The following is a 22,383-nucleotide window of genomic DNA, read 5'->3' on the forward strand; positions in this document are numbered from 1 at the left end:
TTCTCCACCCGACACGACCCTATTTTATTGTTTTTTCTTCGCATAAACCATCTAAAATCATCTTGTTGATTTCTCTGATCACTTGTCGATTGTCCACAAGCGAGCTGGGACTGCATCACTCCATTCACAGCTGTACCCCCAGCACATGGAAGAGGACGTCGCATTTGTAGATGCTGACTCAGATTTCTGAATGAATGAGGGAGTGCACTTGGGTAGTAATGCTGGAAGGAAGGGGAGGCAAGACCAAGCTTGGTGAGGGTTGCCCACACAGAGCTCCAGCACCTAATTTCTGTCTTCCCCCTGTCAGCACGTAGCTAAAGAGGTGATTCCTCCCTGGAGTGAAGCATTCCCATGGAGTCTGGCTGCTGGGTTAGGGATGAAGAGTCCGATTTTAGAATATGGAGTGTCTTGAGGGGCTGAGAGTAGGGTGGGGAGAAGTATCCCACCTGCTTATGTTTTCCTTGCTGGTCCTTTTCCAGCCTCCTAGGGCCCCGCCTGTCTGACTTGTGCCCTACTAATGGGCACTGAACGGAACGGGTGGGAGTTCCCTGTTAAGCCACCATTTTCAGTGATGGCTCCAAATGGATTGGCTGGATTCAAGCTGCCATGGGAGCCCACTCCCTCCATAAATTACTGGCGTCAGGGGGCAATTAGACGCTGCCTCAGTTGGATTCCGTGCCGGGGGCCCAAGCGGCCAATTGAAGACATTAATGTCCCATTAATGAGATGGATGCCTGGTGGCTGGGTTCTCCCTGTTTATCAGCCTGCCGCTGGGTGACGGGGCACTTCTGGCAGTGACAGATGAATTTGGCCACTCCGTAGCAGGGTTCCTGCTATAGGACTGGTACCTTTGGTGTGAGAACCACCAAGATCCTGGCAGAGTAACAGCGTGTGATGCAGGGAGCCCTGAATCTTGTGTTTTGAATTTTTTTCTAAAGTCTTAATTATTTTTAAGGCAAACAGTGTAAAACTGGACAAGAAGGAAGGGGAGAACTGCAGGGCCCCTTGGTGGACTGTTGAGAATCTCTCTTATGTTGGCACAGTCCCAGGGCTTTGCATAGCTCCTGGCTCAGGGCAGGTGGCCAGTGTCATTGAGCAGCTCTGATAGATTTCTCCATCCCGTGGGAGTCCCATGCTAGTGGCTTGCAGAAAAGATGCTCGTCCCTCCAGCAGGCAGTCACCGAGTGCCTACGATGTGTGAGGTGTAGGAGGGACAGCAGTGAACCACAGCCCAGACCCTTGTTGTTCTGGAATTGCAGTGTAGTGGGCAACCAGCCAATGAGAGAGCACATAAATGAACAGAACCATTTCAGCCAATGACAAGTATTGTAAAGAAAATAAAACTTCGTTCCTGTAATTACTGAGGACTCTAGAGGCTGATGGGGACTACTTTCGATGGGATGATTCAGTCAAGAAAGTTTTTCTAAGGACATAACTTTGGAACTAAAACCTGTGAAAGAGCCTGCCCTGGGGAGATTTGGAGCATTCTGAGCAGAGAGAAGAAGCACGTGCAAAGGTCCTGAGGCTCCAGGAAGGGGCTTGGCATACTCAAGGAGCAGCAAGGCCAGTGTGGCCAGAGCACAGTGAGCAAGAGGGAAAGTGGTAGGAGGGAGGTCTCAAGGGGACAGGGGGCAGATCGTGAGGGATCTTGCAGGCCCTGGGAAGAAGTTCAGGCTGTATTTTAAGTGCAGTGGGAATCCTTTGGTGGGATTGAAACTGGGGAGCAGTAAGTTAAGCACAAACTTGAACATGTTCTTAAATTTGAGTAATTGATCATTTTATGGTGAGTGGTTGTGGACTTCCACAGTGAGGCCAGGTGGGAAGATGTTGAAGGCCACAGGGGATGTGACAGCAACGGGGCTCCAGCTCAGGCAGCCGCACCTCCCCTCATACTGGGAGGTGGCAGCTGATTTTCTCCTCGCTCTCCTAGGTTCAGAAACAAGATCCAGGTTTTCCATTGTCAGCCGCTCCACAACTCTTCTGCTGGGTTATCTTGGTTTTAGAACTCAGAATTAAGAGAACTCTTCATCCCCATTTCTTTGGGGGATCCAAGGATGATGTTGTGGAATGTCCCCACACTCCCCTAACTGGTCAAAATTCCTTCCCTTAAGTAGGACCCGAGAGTAGTTTTGTGACCATTAATCCATTTGTTAGTATCTGTTGGAAAGTCAGTGTGTGGAGGGCCTGGGTGGGTAGGGATGTCCATGTGCTCAGCCCCTAATCATTCCTGATGTAGATAAATGACAGATAGATAGATGATAGATGGATGGATGGATAGACAGATAGGTGATGGAGAGATAGATAGATAGATAGATAATGGATGGATGGATGGATAGATGGATGATGGATGGATGGTAGATAGATGATGGATGGATGGATAGATAGATATTGAGCACCTACTATGTGCTCAGCACTGCTTTAGGCACTAGAGATACCTAGATGGCAGGAGAGATACCACTGCCCTCGTGGAATTGATGGTCTTGAGCTAGGGAGTGAGACATGTAAATTAAAAGTTGTGATACTGTGCCCCGCAAAAAAAAAGCTATGATGGGCAAACGCTTAGAGAAGCACCTCGGAGGTGCCTGTAAGCAGGGAAGGCTTCCAAGTAGTGGTGATGCCTCAGCTAGATCTACATGATGAATAAGAGCTGGCTGGGAGGAGGGTGGGGAAAGAAAAGATTGTTCGAGAGAGAGACAGACATGGACACAAGATCAGAGGCAAGAGGGAGCCCTTCTCGCAGAGGCATTGAGAGTAATGCAGGACCTGGAGCAGGGGTGAGTGGAGGGGAGGGAGAGGAATAGAGACAAAGCTGGACCAAAACAGACCAGACCTTGCAGGACGGGGTGAGAGACTAGACTTAGGAACAATGAGGAGCTGAAAAAGATTGTATATAGAGAAGTAACAGGATCAGGTTTCTTTAGAAAAATCCCTGAGGCTTTGAGACCTGGCTTGAATCCTGCTCAGTCATTCATTTCTTTCTTTAATAAATTGTTTTAATTCCTACTGTGTTCCAGCTACTGTGCCAGGCACCAGGGGTCCTCAGGAGCAGCCAGTGCCTGCTGATCCACAGCGTGGCAGAAAATGCCAAGATTTCATAATTCTGGGAGGGATGGCTGCCCGCAGAAATGTCACAGCACTCACTACCTCTGCTACCCTTATGACAGTTCCCCAACGCCAACATTTAGGCTCTGGTCCAAAGACGGAAACGTAAAGCAAAGTATGGGCCTGTGAATGTATAACAGTTGCCCTGGTAGGTGGTAGCCATTCAGCACATTTGTGTTGGATGAATGAATGAATGAGTGAGTGAGTGAATGAATGAATGGGAGCAATATATAGAAGAGTGGGTAAGAACACAGGCCCTGGGGTCAGACTTCCTGGGTCCCCAGACTGGCTCTGCCCCTCACTGACCATAGCGAGTTATCTAACTGCTCTGAGCCTCAGTTTCCTCATCTATAAAATGAGGATCTTAACAAATGTCTCCCCTTCATGGAGTTGGGAGTATTAAACGAACTGATGCATCCAGGGACTTAGCATTAGGCCTGGTGCACTGTAAGCTCTGGGTAAATATTAGCCCTGGAGCTCTGTGTCCGGGGTAAAGGATGGACAGAGTAACTTGTGGCCGGAACGAAAGAGTAAACCTGCTCCCGTGTGCCCTGCACGTATGAAATCTTCTCAGGGTGTAGACGTATATACCCACACCTGCACCCCCACCTGCACACACACACACATCGGAGATGCCGGTCATGGAAAGAGCACAGAAGCAGTGCAAGCCTTATAGCGGCTCATTATCTGCTATCAATGTGCCCTGGTGCTGTGTCTTCAGAAACACTAAAATAAACCTCCTAGGGGAACAGAAGACCCCTAATTTAAATTGATTTGAAATAGTAACAGAGCTCACTATCCGGGGTCTATGTAGTTAAATCATTTTTGAATCAAGTCGTCCACTCATTCATTCGACAGATATTGAGTGAGCACCTACTGTGTGCTAAGTACAGTGCTAGGCACCAAGAATGAGCAGTGGACCAAGCCACGGGGGCGTTGAGCAGTGAGAGGACGTGTCACAAGGTCTTTCTGGCTACTGGGTGGAGAATAAATTGCAGGCAGCAGAGGTGGAAGGAGGGAAGCCAAGAGTGGATTCCTGATGGGTCCAGGCCGCACACACAGCAAGCTGGCTGGCAGGGAGGATGGATGTACGGCCATCTTCCATCCCTGGGGTCCAGCTCAGAGTGCTTTAGGGAGCCAAAGCTGTCTCTTCCTAGGGAAGCCATGTGAACTCACGCAAATGATGGGCGATGCTGAGGACTCGCCCTTTTCCTAGCTTCCACTCTTGTTCACAACGGTTACGCTACATGGAGGCGCATGATCTGGGAAACCAAGGGCAAAAGTGGACACGAGCTGTACCTGTTGAGTGGCGGGGCGTGTGTTTCCTTGGAATGGCCTGCAAGCCGGCATTCATTTATTCAGTGCACATTGTTTGTTTTGTTTCCAAAGCACAAACCATGTACCGGGCAGAGGAGGCGCAAAGGTTTAATGAACAGATCACAGGCCTTGTAATCCCCCAGATTGGGTCCAAATCCCAGGTCTTCTGCTTGCTACTTGTGCAATCTTGAGCAGGTACTTAATGGCAGCCTCAGTTTCCTGATCTGTAAAATGGGCATCTGAAACCCAATAAGCAGGATCCTAGGCCTTTCTGGAACCCAGGACCCTAGTCAGGCCCAGTGATTTCAGGACTCGCTCTCCTTTTTCAGGTCGGCACTGACTGGGACGCCAAGGAACGGCTCTTCCGCAACTTTGGGGGTCTCCTGGGGCCCATGGACGAGCCGGTAGGCATGCAGAAGTGGGGGAAGGGCCCCAACGTGACCGTGACCGTCGTCTGGGTGGATCCCATCAACGTCATTGCAGCCACCTATGACATCCTGATTGAGTCCACTGCCGAATTCACCCACTACAAGCCCCCTCTGAACTTGCCCCTGAGGCCTGGGGTCTGGACGGTGAAAATTCTCCACCACTGGGTGCCGGTTGCAGAGACCAAATTCCTCGTCGCACCTCTGACCTTCTCAAATAGGCAGCCCATCAAAGCGGGTGAGTACTCCCAGCGTCTCTGTGGGGTAAATATTCCGTCCCTGGGGATCTGGTGGGTCCTTCGCCTGGGCAGGCAATGCTGCTCAGATGTCGGGGCATGTGGGCCGTCTTCGAGAACAGTGTTCGCTGCTCTCAGTATTTTTTCCTGCTCATTTGCCATGGACAACCCTCTGATTTTCTCCCTAATTGTCTAGTTGTCTCTGCACACTGAGGTGATGTCATCTGTCTGTGTATTAGATACCTGTTTATTAGATGCTCTCCCGTTGGACTTCCAGAAGGCTCTGATCGTGTTTAAGACAAGATGGGAAATAAACCCAGGCAGAGCACTGCGTTTCAGCAAATCTTGTTCACTGTTTAAAAAATAATGATTAAAATAGGAATTTCTGTTCTTCAAAACTATGATAGGTTAGATAAAAAGACATACCACCTACTAGTGGAAAATACTTGCCACACATAAAAATAAGTACTCACATTCAGAATATATAAAGAAATCCCGTGAATCAGAGCAAACTACAAGCCACAGGCCCAATCCCGCCCACTTCCTGTTTTTGTAAATAAAGTTTTATGGGAACACAGTCACGCCCATTCATTTACACATTGACTGTGGTTGCTTTGGGACTACAGCGGCAGCACTGAGTCGTTGCCACGAAGACTGCAAGGCCCACAAAGCCAAAAATATTTACTGTCTGGCCCTTTATAGAAAAAGATGGCCAATCCTTGATATAAAAGAGAAAAAAAGGAGGGGCCGGCCCGGTGGCTCAGTGGTTAAGTGCGCGCACTCCGCTTTGGCGGCCCAAGGTTCACAGATTCGGATCCCGGGCGCGCACCGACTCACCGCTTGTCAAGCCATGCTGTGGCGGCGTCCCATGTAAAGTAGAGGAAGATGGGCACGGATGTTAGCCCAGGGCCAGTCTCCCTTAGCAAAAAGAGGAGGATTGGCATCGGATTTTAGCTCAGGGCTGATCTTGCTCACAAAAAAAAAAAAAAGAGAGAGAACATGAATGGCCCACACACCTGTAGTAAGATGCTCAGCCTCATGAATAACAAGAGACATGTAAATTAAAAGCAAAAAGAGATTCCGCTTCATACCCGCCATGTTGGGAGATGTGTGAAGGTTAGACAACATCATATGGTGATAAGGATGGAGAAAAATGGCTATCTGTCTAGTGCTGGTGGGAGGATAAAGTGATAAAATGAGTTTGCAGAATGGTTTAGCATTTCCTAGTAAAGTTGCACATACACACACCTTACCGCACAGAAATTCTACCCCAAGGTACGTGCCCTAGAGACTTGTGCAGAAATATAGCAGAATTGTTCGTAACAGCACAAACCCAGAAACAATCCGAAGGTCCAACATTCCAGTGGATGAACCATTGGGCGGCTGACCAGCGTGTGATCTGTTCAGACAGTGGAGTCTATGCATTGATTCAGATGAGTCTCCACAACATAATGTTGAGGGGAAAATATCACAGAAGAAATCATGATTATGGTGCATGTATTTAAAGTTCAAAAACAGGCCAAGCCAACAGTATATTATTTCAAGATTGATGTGTCAGTAGAAAGCTGTGAGGAAATGAAAGGAATTATTCACACAAAATTCAGGATGGTGGTTTCCACTGGCGTGGAGGGCAGAGAGAGGGATGTCAGACTCCCAACTCCCTGCCTTTTTAAAATTTTTCATCCAAAAGGGTTACTTTTATTTTTCTATTTCCTCCTCTTATCCTTCTTTTATCACGGGGAACTTCCTCCTATTCAGTCCTACCTCCAGGAGTAACCACTGCCAAGAGTTTGGTGTGCATCCTTCTAGAAGTTTCTCAATGCTTTTAAAACATAAACACACAAAATAAATCACAAACACATTGTCATTTTTAAAAAACAGAATGATCCATCTTGCAGCGAAACTTGCTTTTTACACTTTCTGAGTCAGTATATATAAAGCTACCAGCTGCATAGTATTCCATTGGGTTAAGGACCCACAATCTAGCTTCTCTGGTTGTTGTTGTTGTTACAGATAACACTGTAAAGAAGATTCTTGAACCTGTATGTGACCACACAGATACATCCATAAAATAGATTCCTAGAATCAGGATTTTCAGGTCTCTTAGTATTTGAAATTGTTCATCTCCATCTAACGGATCACAAACCCAGAAGCCAGAAACAGATTACAGCCTCTGTTAGCTAAAAAGAGCCCTGGGCTGGGTGCCATTTAGCCAGTGAACAAGGAGAAGGGGACGTAGATATGGGGAGGGGGTGCCTGGAGTCCTAAAAAGGCAGTGTTGACGTGAACTCTGTTGACTTCTGCTCAGTTTCTGTGCTGAGCAAGCAGAAAAATAGAGACTTCATGTTTTCTCGAGATGGAAGTCTGCTTCTCCACTCCTCTATGAAACAGGCAAAAGACAGCCCCTCCAGAACTAGCCGGGCCAGAGCCCACCCACTTAGGGCCCTCAAGTGTCATCTTAACTAGGTTTGCATCCTTGGCATCCCTAAGGGTTCCCAAAGCCAGACATGGCAGAGAGGGATGGAAATGGCGGACTTCTCTCTGCTTCAGATACACCTGTTGAATAGAACAACGGAGTGGTCCTGAATCCACCCCTACTCCAGTAAAATAACCTGGGGCCATTCGCTGGGTTTTGATTTTTCCAGTTGTTTCCCCTGGAGTTTCTGAGGATGGCAGGCTCTTCCTACCCATCCCCAGGATGAGCCAGGGGTCACTTTACCCCTCTGGAAGCAGCCCCCCCATCGCCGGTAATTGTATCTGTTAACGATGTCCCAGTGACAAGGAACACGAAGGTGGAAGCAATGCGATTTGTAAAATGATTCATCAAGAGTAATTTGCTATTGATGCGTCCCTAGTAATCTCGAGAAATCTGATGAGGTGGAATTGAGGAACATTTAATTATAGAGGCGAGCATTGCGGGCTGATGCTGTAATAGCATTTCCCACATTAACCTCATTTTTCATAAGGGTTTTCTGCATCAACCACAATATTTGGTTCCTAGTATTCAAACGTTTGTTAGCTGCTCTTTTCACTTTGAATGTCCTGCCTTTTGTCAGTTTGGGTGTCTCCCCACTCCCCAGCCTCCTGACTCTGCAGAGATGGAGGCGTCAGTAGGCTCTGGTAGAGAAATCAAGACCTGAACCAAAGGAAGACCAGACTCTGTTCTCCTGGCAAATGGTACAGCAGCTGCCCACCCTGTCTGCTAGCATCAGGGAGATGTGGGCTAGGGCCAGATTTATAAATATGGTCCCAACTAACTTGAGAGAGAGAAGCTCTGCTAAATCATAGCAAGACAGGATATGTGCTCATGCGTGCTGGTCCCCTTTCTCCCACCTGTTCCCCTCTGAACCATAAACCCCAGCCCTCAGCTTCCTGGGGCATTGGCAACTGAAGGAATGACTTCCTTGTCTGTTAGCCAAGGCATATTTTTAGTTCAACGAAGTTTTCCCATGGCTTTTAGAAGGGCAGCCATATGGACTTTCTTCCTCCGTCTTCCCCACTCAGGACCACACCTGTTAGAAAATAACCTGCTGATTATCCAGGCTCTTCTGCTGGCCATTGAGAGTGACAGCAAACAGGAAGCTTCATCTTCTGAGCACTGCATTGTCTCATAAGGAAGTTTCTTCTAATCCTAGCCATCTCAGCTATTGCAAAAGCTGATTTGGTAAAACACAACTCACCAGAACCATTGGCATCTTTTTTAAAAATATATTCTTGTATTTGGCAATAAAATAAGCAGTGAGTGGGGACTTGAAAATAGAAACATCTAGTTTCTTTCCTCCAGCCTGAACGTCTGCACTTTCTGCTTCCCCATCTTTAAGCCCTGGGCACAGTCACAGTCCATCCCATTTGTGTGTTACTTTACTGTTTACAGAGCACATGAACTTCTATCTGATCCTCTTACCAGCCTTGTGGGTCTAATTGGTGCAAGGATGAGTCTCCCCATTTTACACATGGGCAAACCAAGTCTTTGAAAGACTGGCTCCCAGATGAAAAAATAAAATAAAATACAAAACCATTGCTTTAGCTTCCAGCGGGTGGGTGAGCCTACAGTACAGGATTGTGATAACACCACTGGCTTTGGAGTCAGCCAGTCCTGGATTTCACCCCTGACCTGCCTCTAACAGAGCTGCCTCTGTTTCCCCATCTGTAAAATGGGGATGATAAAACCAACCCTGTAGTTTTGTGTGTGTGTATATACCTATGGTTTTGAGGATTGCGTACTAATAACACCAACACTAACAATTCTAGCTAAGCTTTTCCAAGCCCGTGGTACATGCCAGGCGCCATTTTAAGCACTTTAAAGGAGTCAGCACATTTCATCATCACAAACGAAGCCATGAGGAAAGTATTAGTACTCCACCCATTTTATTGATGAGGAGACTGAGGCACGAGGCATTGAAGTCGGAAGTCATACACCTGGTATGTGGAATTCAAACCCAGACAGCCTGACTAGAGTCTCCGTGCTCTTGCATGCAGCTCTGGTGCTCATGGAGGTGGAGCTGTTAGGAGAGCCAGCTGGACCTCCCACCCCACCCTCTCTGGTCCAAGCTTCTTGCTTTCCAGGACTCCTTGATTCACGCACCACGTCTTGGATGGAAGCTGAAATCCGTGGCTTATGCAGTGTTCATGGTGGCCACTCAGCAGCCAAGAGCAGGGCTCCTCGCCAGGCTTTGAAGTCAACAGACCCGAGTTCAAACCCCAGCTCCGACCCTCACTACCTGGGTGATTTGGGGAAGGTGCTTCATGAGGCTCTGTGCTCGCTGTTCCCTATGCCCGGAATTCTCTTCCCCGGGATCTGCATGTGGCTTCTTCTTTAACATTAATCAGCATCAGCTCAGATGTCCCCTCCTCAGAGAGGTCTCCCCTGCCCACCCCATCTAAAATAAACAGCCTCGTCACTCTCTAACCCAGGGATCAGCAAGCTTTTACCATAAAGGGCTAGATGGTAAATATTTTCGGCTTTGCAGACCACATACGGTGTCTCAACTACTCAGCTCTGTGGTGGTGACACAAAAGCACCATAGGCAACGTGTGCACCATAGGCAACATCTGCACCATAGGCAACGTGTGCACCATAGGCAACGTGTGCACCAATGCACGTGGTCGTGTTCCCATAAAACTTGATTTACAACAATGGTGGTGAGCGGGATTTGGCCCAAGGGCTGTAGTTTGCCAAACCCTGCTCTGACTCAATACCCCATTTATTCCCTTCAGGACACTTATCACTAATTGAAACGATCTTAGTTATTTACTTGTTTATGTCTTTATCGTCTTCAGTCTCCCTCCACTGGATTATAAACTCCTTGACTATCTGGTCCACTCCACCACGTAGATGGAGCCTAACACTTCGTAAATCTTTATCAAATAAGTAAATGAATGAATGCCTTGCCAATGGTAGGTGCTTAAAAATATGTATTGAATGAATGAATGTCTGGACTATTGAAAGTGCTCCAGAAGGGTGTGTTGAATGAATAAACAAATGAACCACACCCTGCACAAAGCGGGCTCACACTGTTGAAGGAACATCCTCAGAGGCTCAGTTTCTTCATCTGTACAATGGGGCTGCTGAAAGAACTTCCTCATGAGACTGCCGTGTGAATTGGGTGGTGGTGCGGAGCACCCAGCGGTACCAGGCACCCAGTGGGTGCCCAGTTCTGGCTCTTCTAATAATGTCACTGTTCCCTTTGGCTTTCAGAGGAGGCGTTGAAACTGCACAACGGGCCCCTCCGCAGCGCCTACATGGAGCAGAGCTTCCAGAGCCTGAACCCCGTCCTCAGTCTGCCCATCAGCCCCACCCAGGTGGAGCAGGCTCGGAGGAACGCGGCCTCCTCCGGCGCCGTGCTGGAGCGCTGGCTGGACTCGCTGGTGGGCGGGATGTGGACCGCCATGGACGTCTGTGCCACAGGCCCCACTGCCTGCCCGGTCATGCAGACCTGTAGCCAGACGGCCTGGAGCTCCTTCAGCCCCGACCCCAAATCGGAGCTGGGGGCGGTCAAACCAGATGGCCGGCTCAGGTAGCACTGGGCACGTGTGAGCCACAGTGGATCTCAAAGGGAAAGCAGCCAGAGGGCCGGTGGGGCCTGGACCCTGGCCTCCCACCCCGGGGGTGCCTTTTGTGAGAGGGGCTCTCCTGGCCGTAGAATGATGGAGAAGGAAGATTTGGAGGCCAAAGCAGGGTCTGCCGACGACCTGCCTTTGGCAAGCTGGGCACTGGGGGCGGGGATGGCTCAGTCCCAGCGCGGTGGTGGTCTTACCTCTTCTGGTTGATCCTCAAGTCCTACAGGTTCCTTGTCTCCCCCCTCCAGTGACCCAACCCCGCAGACAAGTGATTCTCAAACTTTTATTTTGAGCAGAAGAACTTTGTTTACTAAGCGCAGTCGTAGATGGAAGTTCAAGGTGTGGGTGAAATCCAGGCTGCTCTGCTTAAAGCTGGGGAGTGTGAGGTCTTTCTCTGAGCTCAGCCCACCCGGTGGTCCCTTGGCCAAGGGCATCTCCTAAGGTACCTCTTCAGAACCCAAGGGCTCTGTAAAACCCAGTTTGAAAAGCACTGCCCAGGCGGTACGTTGTCTCCTGCCCCACCCTCCGGCTCATCTTCCTGCTCCTCTGGGCCAGGAAACCCTTGTGCCAGCCCTGAAATGAGAGGCCACTGAGGGTCACGCTCATGGGCCCCCCCGCCCCAGGGAGGCAGTGGGCTCACGAGGGCTCCGAGCCTCCCACCAGCCCTTCTCGGGTTGAGCCATCCTCCTTAGTAACCAGATGAGCAGGAAAGCCTTTTGATGTGACATGGCCAAGGTCCACCCAAAATGTGACTGCCTGATGTCCTGGGTTCCAGGCCACCCTCCCTTAAGGCAGGGTGATGCTTATGAGCATGAGTGTCCAGTCTCGCAGCCATTCACGGGCTAGGAGACGAAGACCATGACCACGTTGACAATAGGAACTTGGGAGACCATGGCCGTGAAACTCACAGAGAATGTTTGGAGCAAAACTCCTGAGCTGGACCACACAGCAATACCCGTCGCCTGCCTGAGCCCTTCTGTTCAGAGGTCGGGCCCTCCAGGCCTTTGTGAATTGCACTCTCGGTGCTGTTGGGAGTGACCAAACCACAGGGACCAGACTTTTCACATCCAGGAAGAAGCATTTCAGATTTGGTTTTTAAATTCATGCCCTTTCTCATCCGAGGTGCGAATGGGCCTGTCTGACATGCAGCGTAAAAGTGGGAAGCTTGCACATCTGCTAGTTTACAACCTAAACAATAGTATTATTCGAATTGCTTGAGTGACCGGAAACCTGAAGGGTGTCCTTACCATGTGCCCCTTGGAGGGCCGCCCCTGCTCATCTGGAGAGCCCCTTCCCGGAGGCCCCCCTTCCTCCTCTGATCCCACCCTCCCCCGAAGGACAGGTCTCCCTTGGAAAAGTCCCACCCCTGGCAGCACACTGTCCTTCCCATGGAGAGCCAGGCCTGTGTTTCTTTCTAGTGTGGGTTTGAAGGGACTGCACTTCGCTCCTGATGACCTGACAGCTGTTGCCATCTGAGCCCCCCACAAGCCAGCATGGCAGGATGTCCTGTGAGCCATGGAGGATAGAGAGAAGGGACCCTTTAGATATTTATTATTTATATGTTTTAGTCAATGACTAATTAGTAGGTGCTGGTTTTGCAGCTCGTCAATTATGTTATCTTACTAACTGAAGCTGCCTTTATTCACACAAGGCCCCCGCTCCCCAGCCCTTCGCCTCCCTCCTCCTCTCCTCCCCATTCCCCGGTGTCTGTCTGTCTCTCTCTCTTTCTCTCTGTGTCTGCCGCACGTTCTCCTTGTCCTCAGAGGAAAGCAGGTGTGTTAGACACCAGGAGGAGAAAGCTTCGACCAGCATCATCCACTGGCTTAGAGTGGGGTGCCCTTGGGAACATGGGAGCCTCGCTTTTCTGCAGGCGGGGTGTTAGCCTCATCTAGCCCTCCAGTTTGGGGTGGGGGTGGGATTCCTGAGCCATCCCCGCTCCTTGCCCTGGGCACAGGGACGCAACAGGCCAACTGCAGAGCTTGGGCCATCCCGGCTTCCTCCATTGCTGACCCTCTGTGGCCAGTCTGACCACGGGCCTCCATGTGATGTGACAGTATGGCAGAGGGAAACGGGCTCCTTCCAAGCCCGTGAGGAGGAGAGATCCATTTTAGGAACAGGGTGGGTGGTCAGACCCGGCCAGGAGAGCCCAGGAGACAGCCACCGTCAACAGTGGTTCCAGGGACCTTGGAGTGGCTTTTTTCAGAAAGCGCATATGATTGCTAAATGGATTTACAAACTATGGGAACCGAGAGGCCTGAGCCCCATCCTCTCTCTGCCCCCAGCCTCTGCCTCTGGCCAGGGTCTCCCTGAGCCTGCCGAAGCCGCCTGGGGAGCCTCCTCACCAGACCACTAAGACTCTGCATTTTCCACGGTGTCATGTGCAGTGGCTTTGGGGGCTCAGCCCTGGCACGTCCCTGTGCGTAGTGCGAGCCTGCAGACTCCCAGACAGAGCCCCTCCTGCACCCACTCGCATTGCCGACTTTTGTTCATCCTGGAACGCGTGGGGAAGGGGCAGAGCTGGCTCACTCTGGGGACGATCCCCACGTCCTCCCCGTCCCGATCTTCGCTCCCCGCTCAACGAGTTGGGGAGGCTGAGCAGTCACACAGGGTGTTCCTTTACGACCCCGGTTTTTGGACCAGACGTTAACTTTGCAGATGTTACCTTGGTTAAAAAAAAAAAAAAAAAGAATTCCAAACACCGCCCAGGATGATTGGAGAAAAGGTGACGTTTTCCCAGGGAAAATAGTTTAACTCATTTTTTTGACCTGCCAGAGAAGGATTGATTTGTTAGAGGTCTGGCGGCCTGAGGGTTTCAAAACCATGAGACCGTGCTGTCTGGAAACCCTGTTACAGCCTGCAGAAGCATAGCGACTGTGGCCGAGTCACTGACTAGGTCCCGGGACCTCAGGAGGGCTTAGAGGAGACTTGGGGGTCAGTTTCGGGGGAGTAGGAAGCATTCACTAGGCTACGGCCCTCTGTACGATTTCCCAGACAGCCTGGTGATGTTCAGGCAGAACAGGAGGCAGACATCTTCCCAAATCCCACTTCCCAGTCCGTGCACAAAGCAGCAGGCCTCCAGGGAGCACGGGAGCAATTCCCAGGGCCCCGTGTTTTAACAGGTTGCACCCGTTCCTCCTGTTGGAAAAAGGCCTTTCTGAGTGGATGAGGAGTCATTCTGACTTCATTTTCCAGTGTTAGTTTAATTTTTAAAATGCAAGTGGCATTTACAGAGGATGAGCAAGACCACACGAGCCTCCCGAGAGCGGCAGATGATAGCTACTCTGGGCACGTGCCTGGGTTGTGTGGGTCATGCCTCCTCCTGGTTCTCTAGTTTACACGTGCAAAGACGACACTGGCTGGGACCTTGATCTCTTTGCCAAGAAGATGCAAAGTAGAGGAAAGCAGTGGCTGCTGGGTGTGGAGCGTGAGCAAAGACCCCTTTTACAACCAAGTTCACTGGGGACTCAGGACACACACTCCCCAGCAACAGCCAAGGGAGGTATACCAGAAACAGCTGTTGGCAAAGGCCACACTCGGTGGTAGGGCTCACAAATGCCTGTGGGGTCCAGGACGCTAACATAGTTGGTGTAAGACGATAGGGAGTTGTGGGATCTGCGGTCTGCTGGCATGCACATGACACCTCCAAGAAGAGCAGCTGCTACTCAGCCCTGGCCTGTTGCTGCATGTAAGAACGCAGGCACAGTGTAGCAGAATCTGCCAGAAACCCATATTTTTATAGGAAATCTGATTTTTAAATGTCGGCAATATTTTTCTTTTTGAGTATGGGCAGAGAGCCTGTGCACGGCCAGCAACCTCTGCTCTCTGGAGAGGTGGTTTACAATGAGGTTAGGCATTGACCTGGTGGAGGAGAAAAGGCCAGCCTTAAGAATGGGCAAAAATAATAGCTCATGTTGAACTCTGAAGGGAACGGGAACCTCTTACTAGTCATTCTGGGCCTAAAGAGATGGTCCCACAGAGGAGAAGTGTCCCCTGAGAACAGGCTTGTTCAGCTCTCCTGGTCCCCAGACAGCTGTGCTAAAGGGAAGATGGAACAGAATTTGGAGACCTTGACTGCTGCCCCTTAGACAGAAGGGGGCCCACATCTGCCTGGGTCTACACCTTCCAGAATTCCGTCCTGTCCAGACAGAGAGAAACAGGACAGGCTCCAGGAGAAGGGAGCGGTGTGTCCAACAGCCCCGCTCTCCAGGTCCCAAGTTAGCAGCCGTCTTACTGCGTCTCTGGAAGCCTCTTGGGAAGCGTGCTGGGGCCGTGCGTGGTCGTGGGGTGTCCTCTCTGCTTCCGCCTCCGTTACCTTTGCCCATGGGTCTGCCACAGGCGCTACCTCATTGTGTCTGCTGAGAAGTTTACCTGGGTGGGAAATAGAGGTGTCCAAAATCTGCTAGAGCTGAATGTACAATCTATGCAAATTCTCCCTCTCTGTCTCTGTCTCTCTGTCTCTCTCTCAGAAGTATTATTTTTTTTACCTTGCAGACAAGATACTGTATCGGCCCCTCTTAAGACTGAGGAGGGCCTTCAAGCGCCACCCGTGTCTACCCCTCACGTTGTCTTTGGTCGTGTCCTCGCCAAGCCCCATGCAGGGAGCACGTGGCCCTCCCTCCCCCCTCCACTGGGCTAGGAATGCTCCAGCGGCCGAGGTCCACAGACCCCAGAGGAAAGCAGGTTCTGCATCTTGCCCCCTCCATTCCTAACTGCATCCTCTCCATTCCTCATTTGCCTCTGACTTGCTTCTCCTCCTCCGCCTCTCCCCCCAAAAAAGCCTTAGGTTCCTCCTTTTTGAAATGTGGCCTTAAAATTATGTTTGGAAAGCTGACCACTCTCTCCCTCCCATTTCCGCCAACATCCGAGAAGAAAGAGCATCTTGAAGCTTTCACGGCCGCCTGGAAAGTGAGGGGCAGCCAATCTATGTTTGCAGAAATTGCTTAGAAATGTCGTCTGTAAGAAAAACATTCTTATATTTTTTCTTGGGGTAAAATGAAGGCTTGGGTGCTCATCTAAACCTCAGCCAACTCCTGAAGCACTCTCCAAGAGCATATTGCCGCTGTAATGGGCTGGCTTAATTACTGGCAGAGTGCCCCCATCGGCTTTCCAACCTGCCCCCTCCCCGAAAGGCTTGGTGACTTGATGTACTTCATTCAAGGGTAAATAGGAGAGAGTTTCTTAGTTGATCTTTTCATTCTTCCTGCCTGGAAAGTGATAGCATTAAATATTCCCAGCGGCTGGGTAGTGTTCTCAAGGAGATTTCATGCTCCCCATTTCCAGAGCCCACCTTTTCCCTCCCATCGCTCCACGGCTGATGGAGGCCAAAGACAACCCCAGGGTTTTCATAGGAAATTCACTGGAATTGAGCGCAATCGTCTTTGTAGTCCTTCCGTCTTTTTTTTTTTTTTTAATAATATTATTATGTTGTCAATAGCGTTCGTTTGGGTATTTTTTTTAGAGGCCTCACAATAAGTTATTACCGTTCCCTTCATTGTTTTTCAAAGACATGTGGTGATATAGTTTTTAAAAATAACTATTTTGTTATAGATCATAATATGCATAAAACTGTACAGAAATATTTTGTAATGTATTGATTTTAAAAAAACGAGAGAATCTGTAAATAAAGCTTAAAAAAAAAGAGAATTCAGACGGCACACACTGAAAGATGTAGATATTTTGCTATTTATTTAAAGGAGTATTTTAAGAGATATTGAACTATCTGAAATTGACCAGTAATCAAAATTCCAATTATCTGGATGCTTTTCCTCGCAGTAGAATGTGATTCTCGGAAACAATTGCACTACCCGCCCATTTTTGCACCTGTTCTGTCTTTTCATTTAGCAGAAAAACAACAACAAAATTGTGCCTTAGCTGTATTTTTTTTGTCTAGGGGAGTTTGTTTCTGTCTGACAAAGCAAAATTTTTTGCAGAAAACAGTGGGTGTATTAAATACTGTATCATACCAAAAACACTGCAGGTGTATATAGATGCTTTCTGTCATACTGTGTTTTCAGATGCAGAATTTTAAAATAAAAAAAAAAGTACTGTCTTTATGGAACAGTGGCCTTGTGGCTTCTTTTCAGCAGCATCGTGCGTCTTCATGCAATCTTGTATTCTCCTCCCTGCTCTGCACTGTCCATCCCCTAGTATTAGAGTGACTATATAATTTGTCATCCAAACTGGGGTACTTTTGAGAATAAAGGGGCATCAAGTGGATGGATTGCTGAGACCACAGGCATAAACTGAGCCTCTCCTGGGAAAACCTGATGTGTGGACACACTCCCTAATCAAGCCCCCTGTCATCTGTCAACTAGACTATTGCAACACCCTCCTGTAAATGATTCCCTTGGAGTATATGGGTTTAAACACTTTGTTAAGTAGAGGATAAGGAGGAGGGACCGCCATCTAAACAGTTTTCCATACCCAACTGGTTGGTTCTGTAGCAAACCTATTTCCCGTTCCTCTTCACCAGGCTGCTAGACTACGTTTCCCAGACTTCCTGGCTCTTAGGGGTGGCCATGTGAGCAACTTCTGGCCAGTGGAATGTGGGTGGAATGGATGTAAGGCACTTCTAGACCTGGCCCATAAAACTTCCCACGAGAGCTTCCTCTCTCTCCTTCCCCATTTACTAGCTCAAATGTTTTGAGTCATCTTGATTTGGGGCATTCATTAGTTAATCTATTCTACTGCTCTTTTTGGAACCTTACACAGCCCCCAACTTAGAGGAGGGCAGAGCCATAATATAGGAGGAGCCAGGCCCTTGGATAGCCACGTGGAAGGCCACCTGACTAGTCTCCCCTATTTGACTATGACATGAAAAGAAATAACCACATATTGTGTTATGCCACCAAGAATTTATCTGTAACGGCAGCTAGCCTTACCTTAACTAATGCATCCAGAAATGGAAACTCAGATGTTCCTCTGGGAAAGTCCAAATTGCAGCCCCTCCGTTCCATAGGTAAAGATTCAGAGACTCTGATGGGTGAAGTGATTTGCCTGGAGTTAACCAAGATATAAGCATCATGGTCAGAACTAGAACCAAGTTTTCCTATCCCCAGTGAGACCTTCACAAGTCGTTAGGCGGACTGGTTCTCCATCCTTAGGTTGGTCTCATGATGACGTTTATATGTGGTCTCTGAAGGCCATGGGTTGAGAGCGCCCAGGTGGCTGGGTTGCCAAGATGCCTCGAATTCATTCTTCAAAATCCTCAAAGGCAAAGAGTGGCACTGAGACCCAGATGGGACTTCATAGCTAGAACAAAATAGGCTGGAGATGGTAAGTGATTCTATATTTGGAAAGATGCGTGGACCCCATATTCATTTGCCAAAACCCTTTTTCCAGTCTGACCTTATAGCTAATCTCCCCCTCCTCTGTCCAAAGATAAGTCCTCAAAAAAAGAGTTTGATGCAAGGGAAGGACAAATTTCTAAAATCTCCCCAGGAGGAAGGATCATATCTGTCTTGTTCACCGTGGTGTTCCCAGCACTTAACACAGTAGCCCAGAGTATGGGCACTCAATGAGTCTTTAGTGAATGAACAAGTGAGTGAGGCTAGCTCTCTTAATTAATTAACATATGTGCATGGGGGCATTTGTCCAAGGTGCTGTCTTTACATCTATATGATCTATAATATTTCACAAAACATGGGTTATTGTAAAGTAAACAGTGATTTTTTCCCTTCAATAATGATGTTTCTGGGTCTTTTTCATGAAAAGGTCGGTGGGAATTTCTTTCCTGCTGATTTATTTGAACTGTCACATGTCACCTTTTGTTCAGAGAATAGTAGTGGTTGGTTGAAGTTCATCAGATTAATGGTTTTATGTGTTTTTCTCTTTCTTTTAAAGAGAACGCTTTTTTAAGCAAAATTGTACATTAAACCCCAATATATACAAGAGACTTAAAAATTCGTGTGTGGGAGGGCTGTTCTGGTTGAAGCAGGAATGGAAATTCTGTCTTAGAGTGTCTCCCTCCCTCCCCTGCCCCCCACCCAGCCAACCCCTTTGGTGGCTCCAGGGCATATGTAGACAGCCATGCTTTGAAAGCCATACCTCTGGTGGAAGCATCTAGGCCCTTGGGAGAGTGGGCTTGAGGCCGTGCTGCCAGGTGCTGAAAGTTGAGTTCTAAGCCAGGTCTCTGAGAGTGAGACCAAACCAAGAATAATTCATCCCTCACCTGGTCTTGGAGAGTCAGAAGGGTGGAGACTTAAGAGTTGGGGCTAAAAGGAGGTGTGGCTGGCCTGGGGTCAAGTGTGGGAGACTCTTGATCCTGTGCATTAGTATCTAGTTCATCTGTTCCACTGCTCTGCCCAGAGACCGGGTGCTGCCCCAACCCTGATGGGAAGCACTAGCCTGAGAACCAGGAGACCAAGGCCCTCTCTAGACCCTGATTCTGCCACTGGTTTGCTGTGTGATCACAGGAGGCTCTTGCCGGCGATGGATCTCCATTTCCTCCACCATCAAATGGGAAAAGAGGGGTTATCGACCACCGAGGTCCCTTCACGTGTAGACATAGTGCATAGTCCAACTTCCACCCCAGCACCAGATACAGAACATGCAAGGTGCCAGCTCCTCAGAATAAGTGCTCCTAAAATGCGATTACTGATGTTCACATCTATGTTAGTCAGGGTGCTTTCACTTGCAAGTAACAGTAGCCCAACTCAAAGAAGTTTAATCAGGAAGGGAATCTATTGAATCATGAAACTGTGGAAGATAGAATTAAAATGCAAAGCACAAGAACGCGGGCAGATCTAGGGGACTCTAGAACGGGAACTGGAGCTTCGATGCTCACAGTCCCCTTATTCTCCATTTCTGCTGGTTAATTCTATCCTCCTCTACAGACAGCTGATGCCACATGACAGGCCCCAGAAGTCCCTGCTGCTTGTCCTTCAAACCACACAACACAAAAGCATCAATGTCCTCGCTCCTCATTGCCAAAGGAGATGGTTCTAACAAGCAAGCTTGGGTCACATGCCCAGCCCTGGACCTATCACCAGGGCCAGGCAAACAAAATGCTATCATTGGCTGAGTCAGGATCATAGGCCCACCCCTGTGGCCAGGGGGTTGGGTCAGAAACTGTGATTGGCAGCCCCATCCCAATCACGTGATCCAAATGGAAGCGGAGCATTTCCCACAAGGGAAAGGATGGTGGTGAAGAAGCAAAAACAACAGGTGTCCCTCCACTTGCCATAGCCAACTCCGGGCTCAGGTGGCTTCTCTGCTTGCCAGCCCAATCGTTTCTGCTCCTCAAATGCCCAGATTGTCTCCGCCCAGCTCCCAGATAGCTCCCTAAGGAGAAGGGTTCTGGGCCTGTCTTGAACAAATTATTTTAAAGAAATATCATGTGGATGGTGCAGAGGATTTCACCGTCACTGAATTAGTTGTGGAGTATTTATGCTTACGGAACAACATGACGGACTTCTCCTCTTCTCCCTGTAGCTGGGCACAGGACTCACGACAAAGGCCCCTTTGCTTTTCATGGGACAGTGTAACTGCCCCTTGCTAATCGTGGGGGATGATTCTAACTTGCAGCAGAAAGCAGAGCCTGTGTACCTGCAAAAAAGGACAACAGCTCTCTCCCAGTTTCTGTAGCATCATCCTTCCAGGATCCCAGTCTCTTCTCAGCAGGCACCCAGAGCCCTCATGCTAGCAAACTCATCCATGGTGAGTGGCCATGCCTTGCTGAGTCGGTGTATTAAGCTTCTAAGAGTGGAGTTGATGGGGAAAGCAATGGTTAGCCCATCGGTAGAAAGCCCTGATAGCTGAGAGGCTCATAGGCATCATGGCAGACTGGGTGGGACTCAGGGGAAATATGGAGAATGCTTTTCAAATCAGGCTATCACAGCTGAACCCCTTGCTACCCATTTTCCAGTGCCTCTAGCCAAAGTAAGGACCCTCCTCCAACTTTGGAGTCAGATAACCCTGGGTCCAACCACTGGTTTCATTATGGATTAGCTGAGTCAGGTTGGAGTCAAGTTCCCTAACCTCTCTGGGCCTCAGCTCACCCGTCTGTATGTTGGGGATAATAGTTACTTACTCATAAAGCCAGTGGGAGAATCTTAGAAAGACAGTGCATGCAAAATACATAGCCCACTGTCTGCACACAGGAAGAGCTCACTTAATGTCAGCTCCCCCTCCCTTCACACCCCAAAAGGGAAAGCTCTTTGAGGGCAGGGACAATGTCTGTATTTTCAGCACACATTAAAGGGCTTGACCCGTGAAATGGTATGCGGTGTTTGATGAATGAATGAGTGATTGAATGAATGAATGAACTGGACTTCTGCTACTTCCATAATTTCTTCAGGGGTGTTCCATTTAGCCTGGTCTCCACAATGATTCTCTGTTTGAGATTTGATGTCTTCCTTAAGCCTCTGTTCATGGCCAGGTGTTATCACCTTGACTTCTGGGATTCGAGTGAGATTTTTCTCGCACGCCCTGAACCAAGGGCAGCACAGCACTGCTCCCAATCTCTTTGGAGATTCTTGGGGAAACTCAAGTTCAGCTACAACCTTGGGTTCCACTTCCACTGAATTGGTTCATTTTACAGATCATTCCTCTATTCTGCAGTCTTTTTTCCTCCTTTCTGCACCATATCACTCCCCCTACTAAGCACCCCAACCCATCCTTCCCCATAACACCACTGCCCAGCTACGTGGACAGACGACTTTACCAATACCTTCAGGTAAGGGATTGCATGAAAGCATTTCAAATGATTTGCTGTTTAATATTAGATACTCCCATTCTCAAAAGCCCCCGAAATCCTCATCCACCACCTGCCTGCAGTCTCCAGATTCCAGGCATGTTTCTCTTTATTCTCTGATCTTCTCTTTTCTCCTGTCTGCTCTCCTCCATCCCCCAAAATGCCAGATTAGCTCTTGTCATCTGGCTGCCTCTTTGCAGACCAGTCCCTTGGGGCCTCACGTTCCACACCTAGAGAAAACTGTAAAGGTAAGTTCTCTCCTAAGTTCTAAACTTAGTTCTCTCCTAAGAGGAGCTCAGTGCCAACTATGATAACAATTACTACAAAATTCTTTTTCCCCTCGATTATTCTGATTTAACACAATCCCTTTCTGCCAAGTGGTGTCTGAGCACTTTGGCTCAATTTCTTAGACAACGCTTTTTATTTTTTTGTAAAGTCTTGGGGGCTCCCTCACCACCATAGGAATTATTTCAGCATCTCTGACCTCAGTCTCATTCTGTCGTGAACAACTGCTGATTTAATTGGGGATGGATGGTGAGCAGGTAAGTTG

The 22,383-nt window shown here is 48.8% G+C and overlaps 1 protein-coding gene across 2 annotated transcripts in view; it reads left to right on the top strand.

Moving 5' to 3' along the window:
- The window catches only part of XYLT1 (xylosyltransferase 1), a 300,963-nt gene extending 283,770 nt beyond the window's left edge, over window positions 1-17,193 (top strand). For both annotated transcript variants that reach the window (XM_004441858.3, XM_087417020.1), the window contains 2 exons: window positions 4,749-5,082; window positions 10,779-17,193. In XM_004441858.3, the coding sequence (XP_004441915.3) occupies window positions 4,749-5,082; window positions 10,779-11,101 (657 nt within the window). In that variant the 3' untranslated portion in view covers window positions 11,102-17,193. The remainder of the gene's footprint in view (window positions 1-4,748; window positions 5,083-10,778) is intronic.
- Window positions 17,194-22,383: the final 5,190 nt, after the last annotated feature.

This window comes from Ceratotherium simum, chromosome 26 (genome assembly GCF_057802395.1).
Source record: "Ceratotherium simum simum isolate JZ-2026a chromosome 26, ASM5780239v1, whole genome shotgun sequence".
Classification (NCBI taxonomy): Eukaryota; Metazoa; Chordata; class Mammalia; order Perissodactyla; family Rhinocerotidae; genus Ceratotherium; species Ceratotherium simum.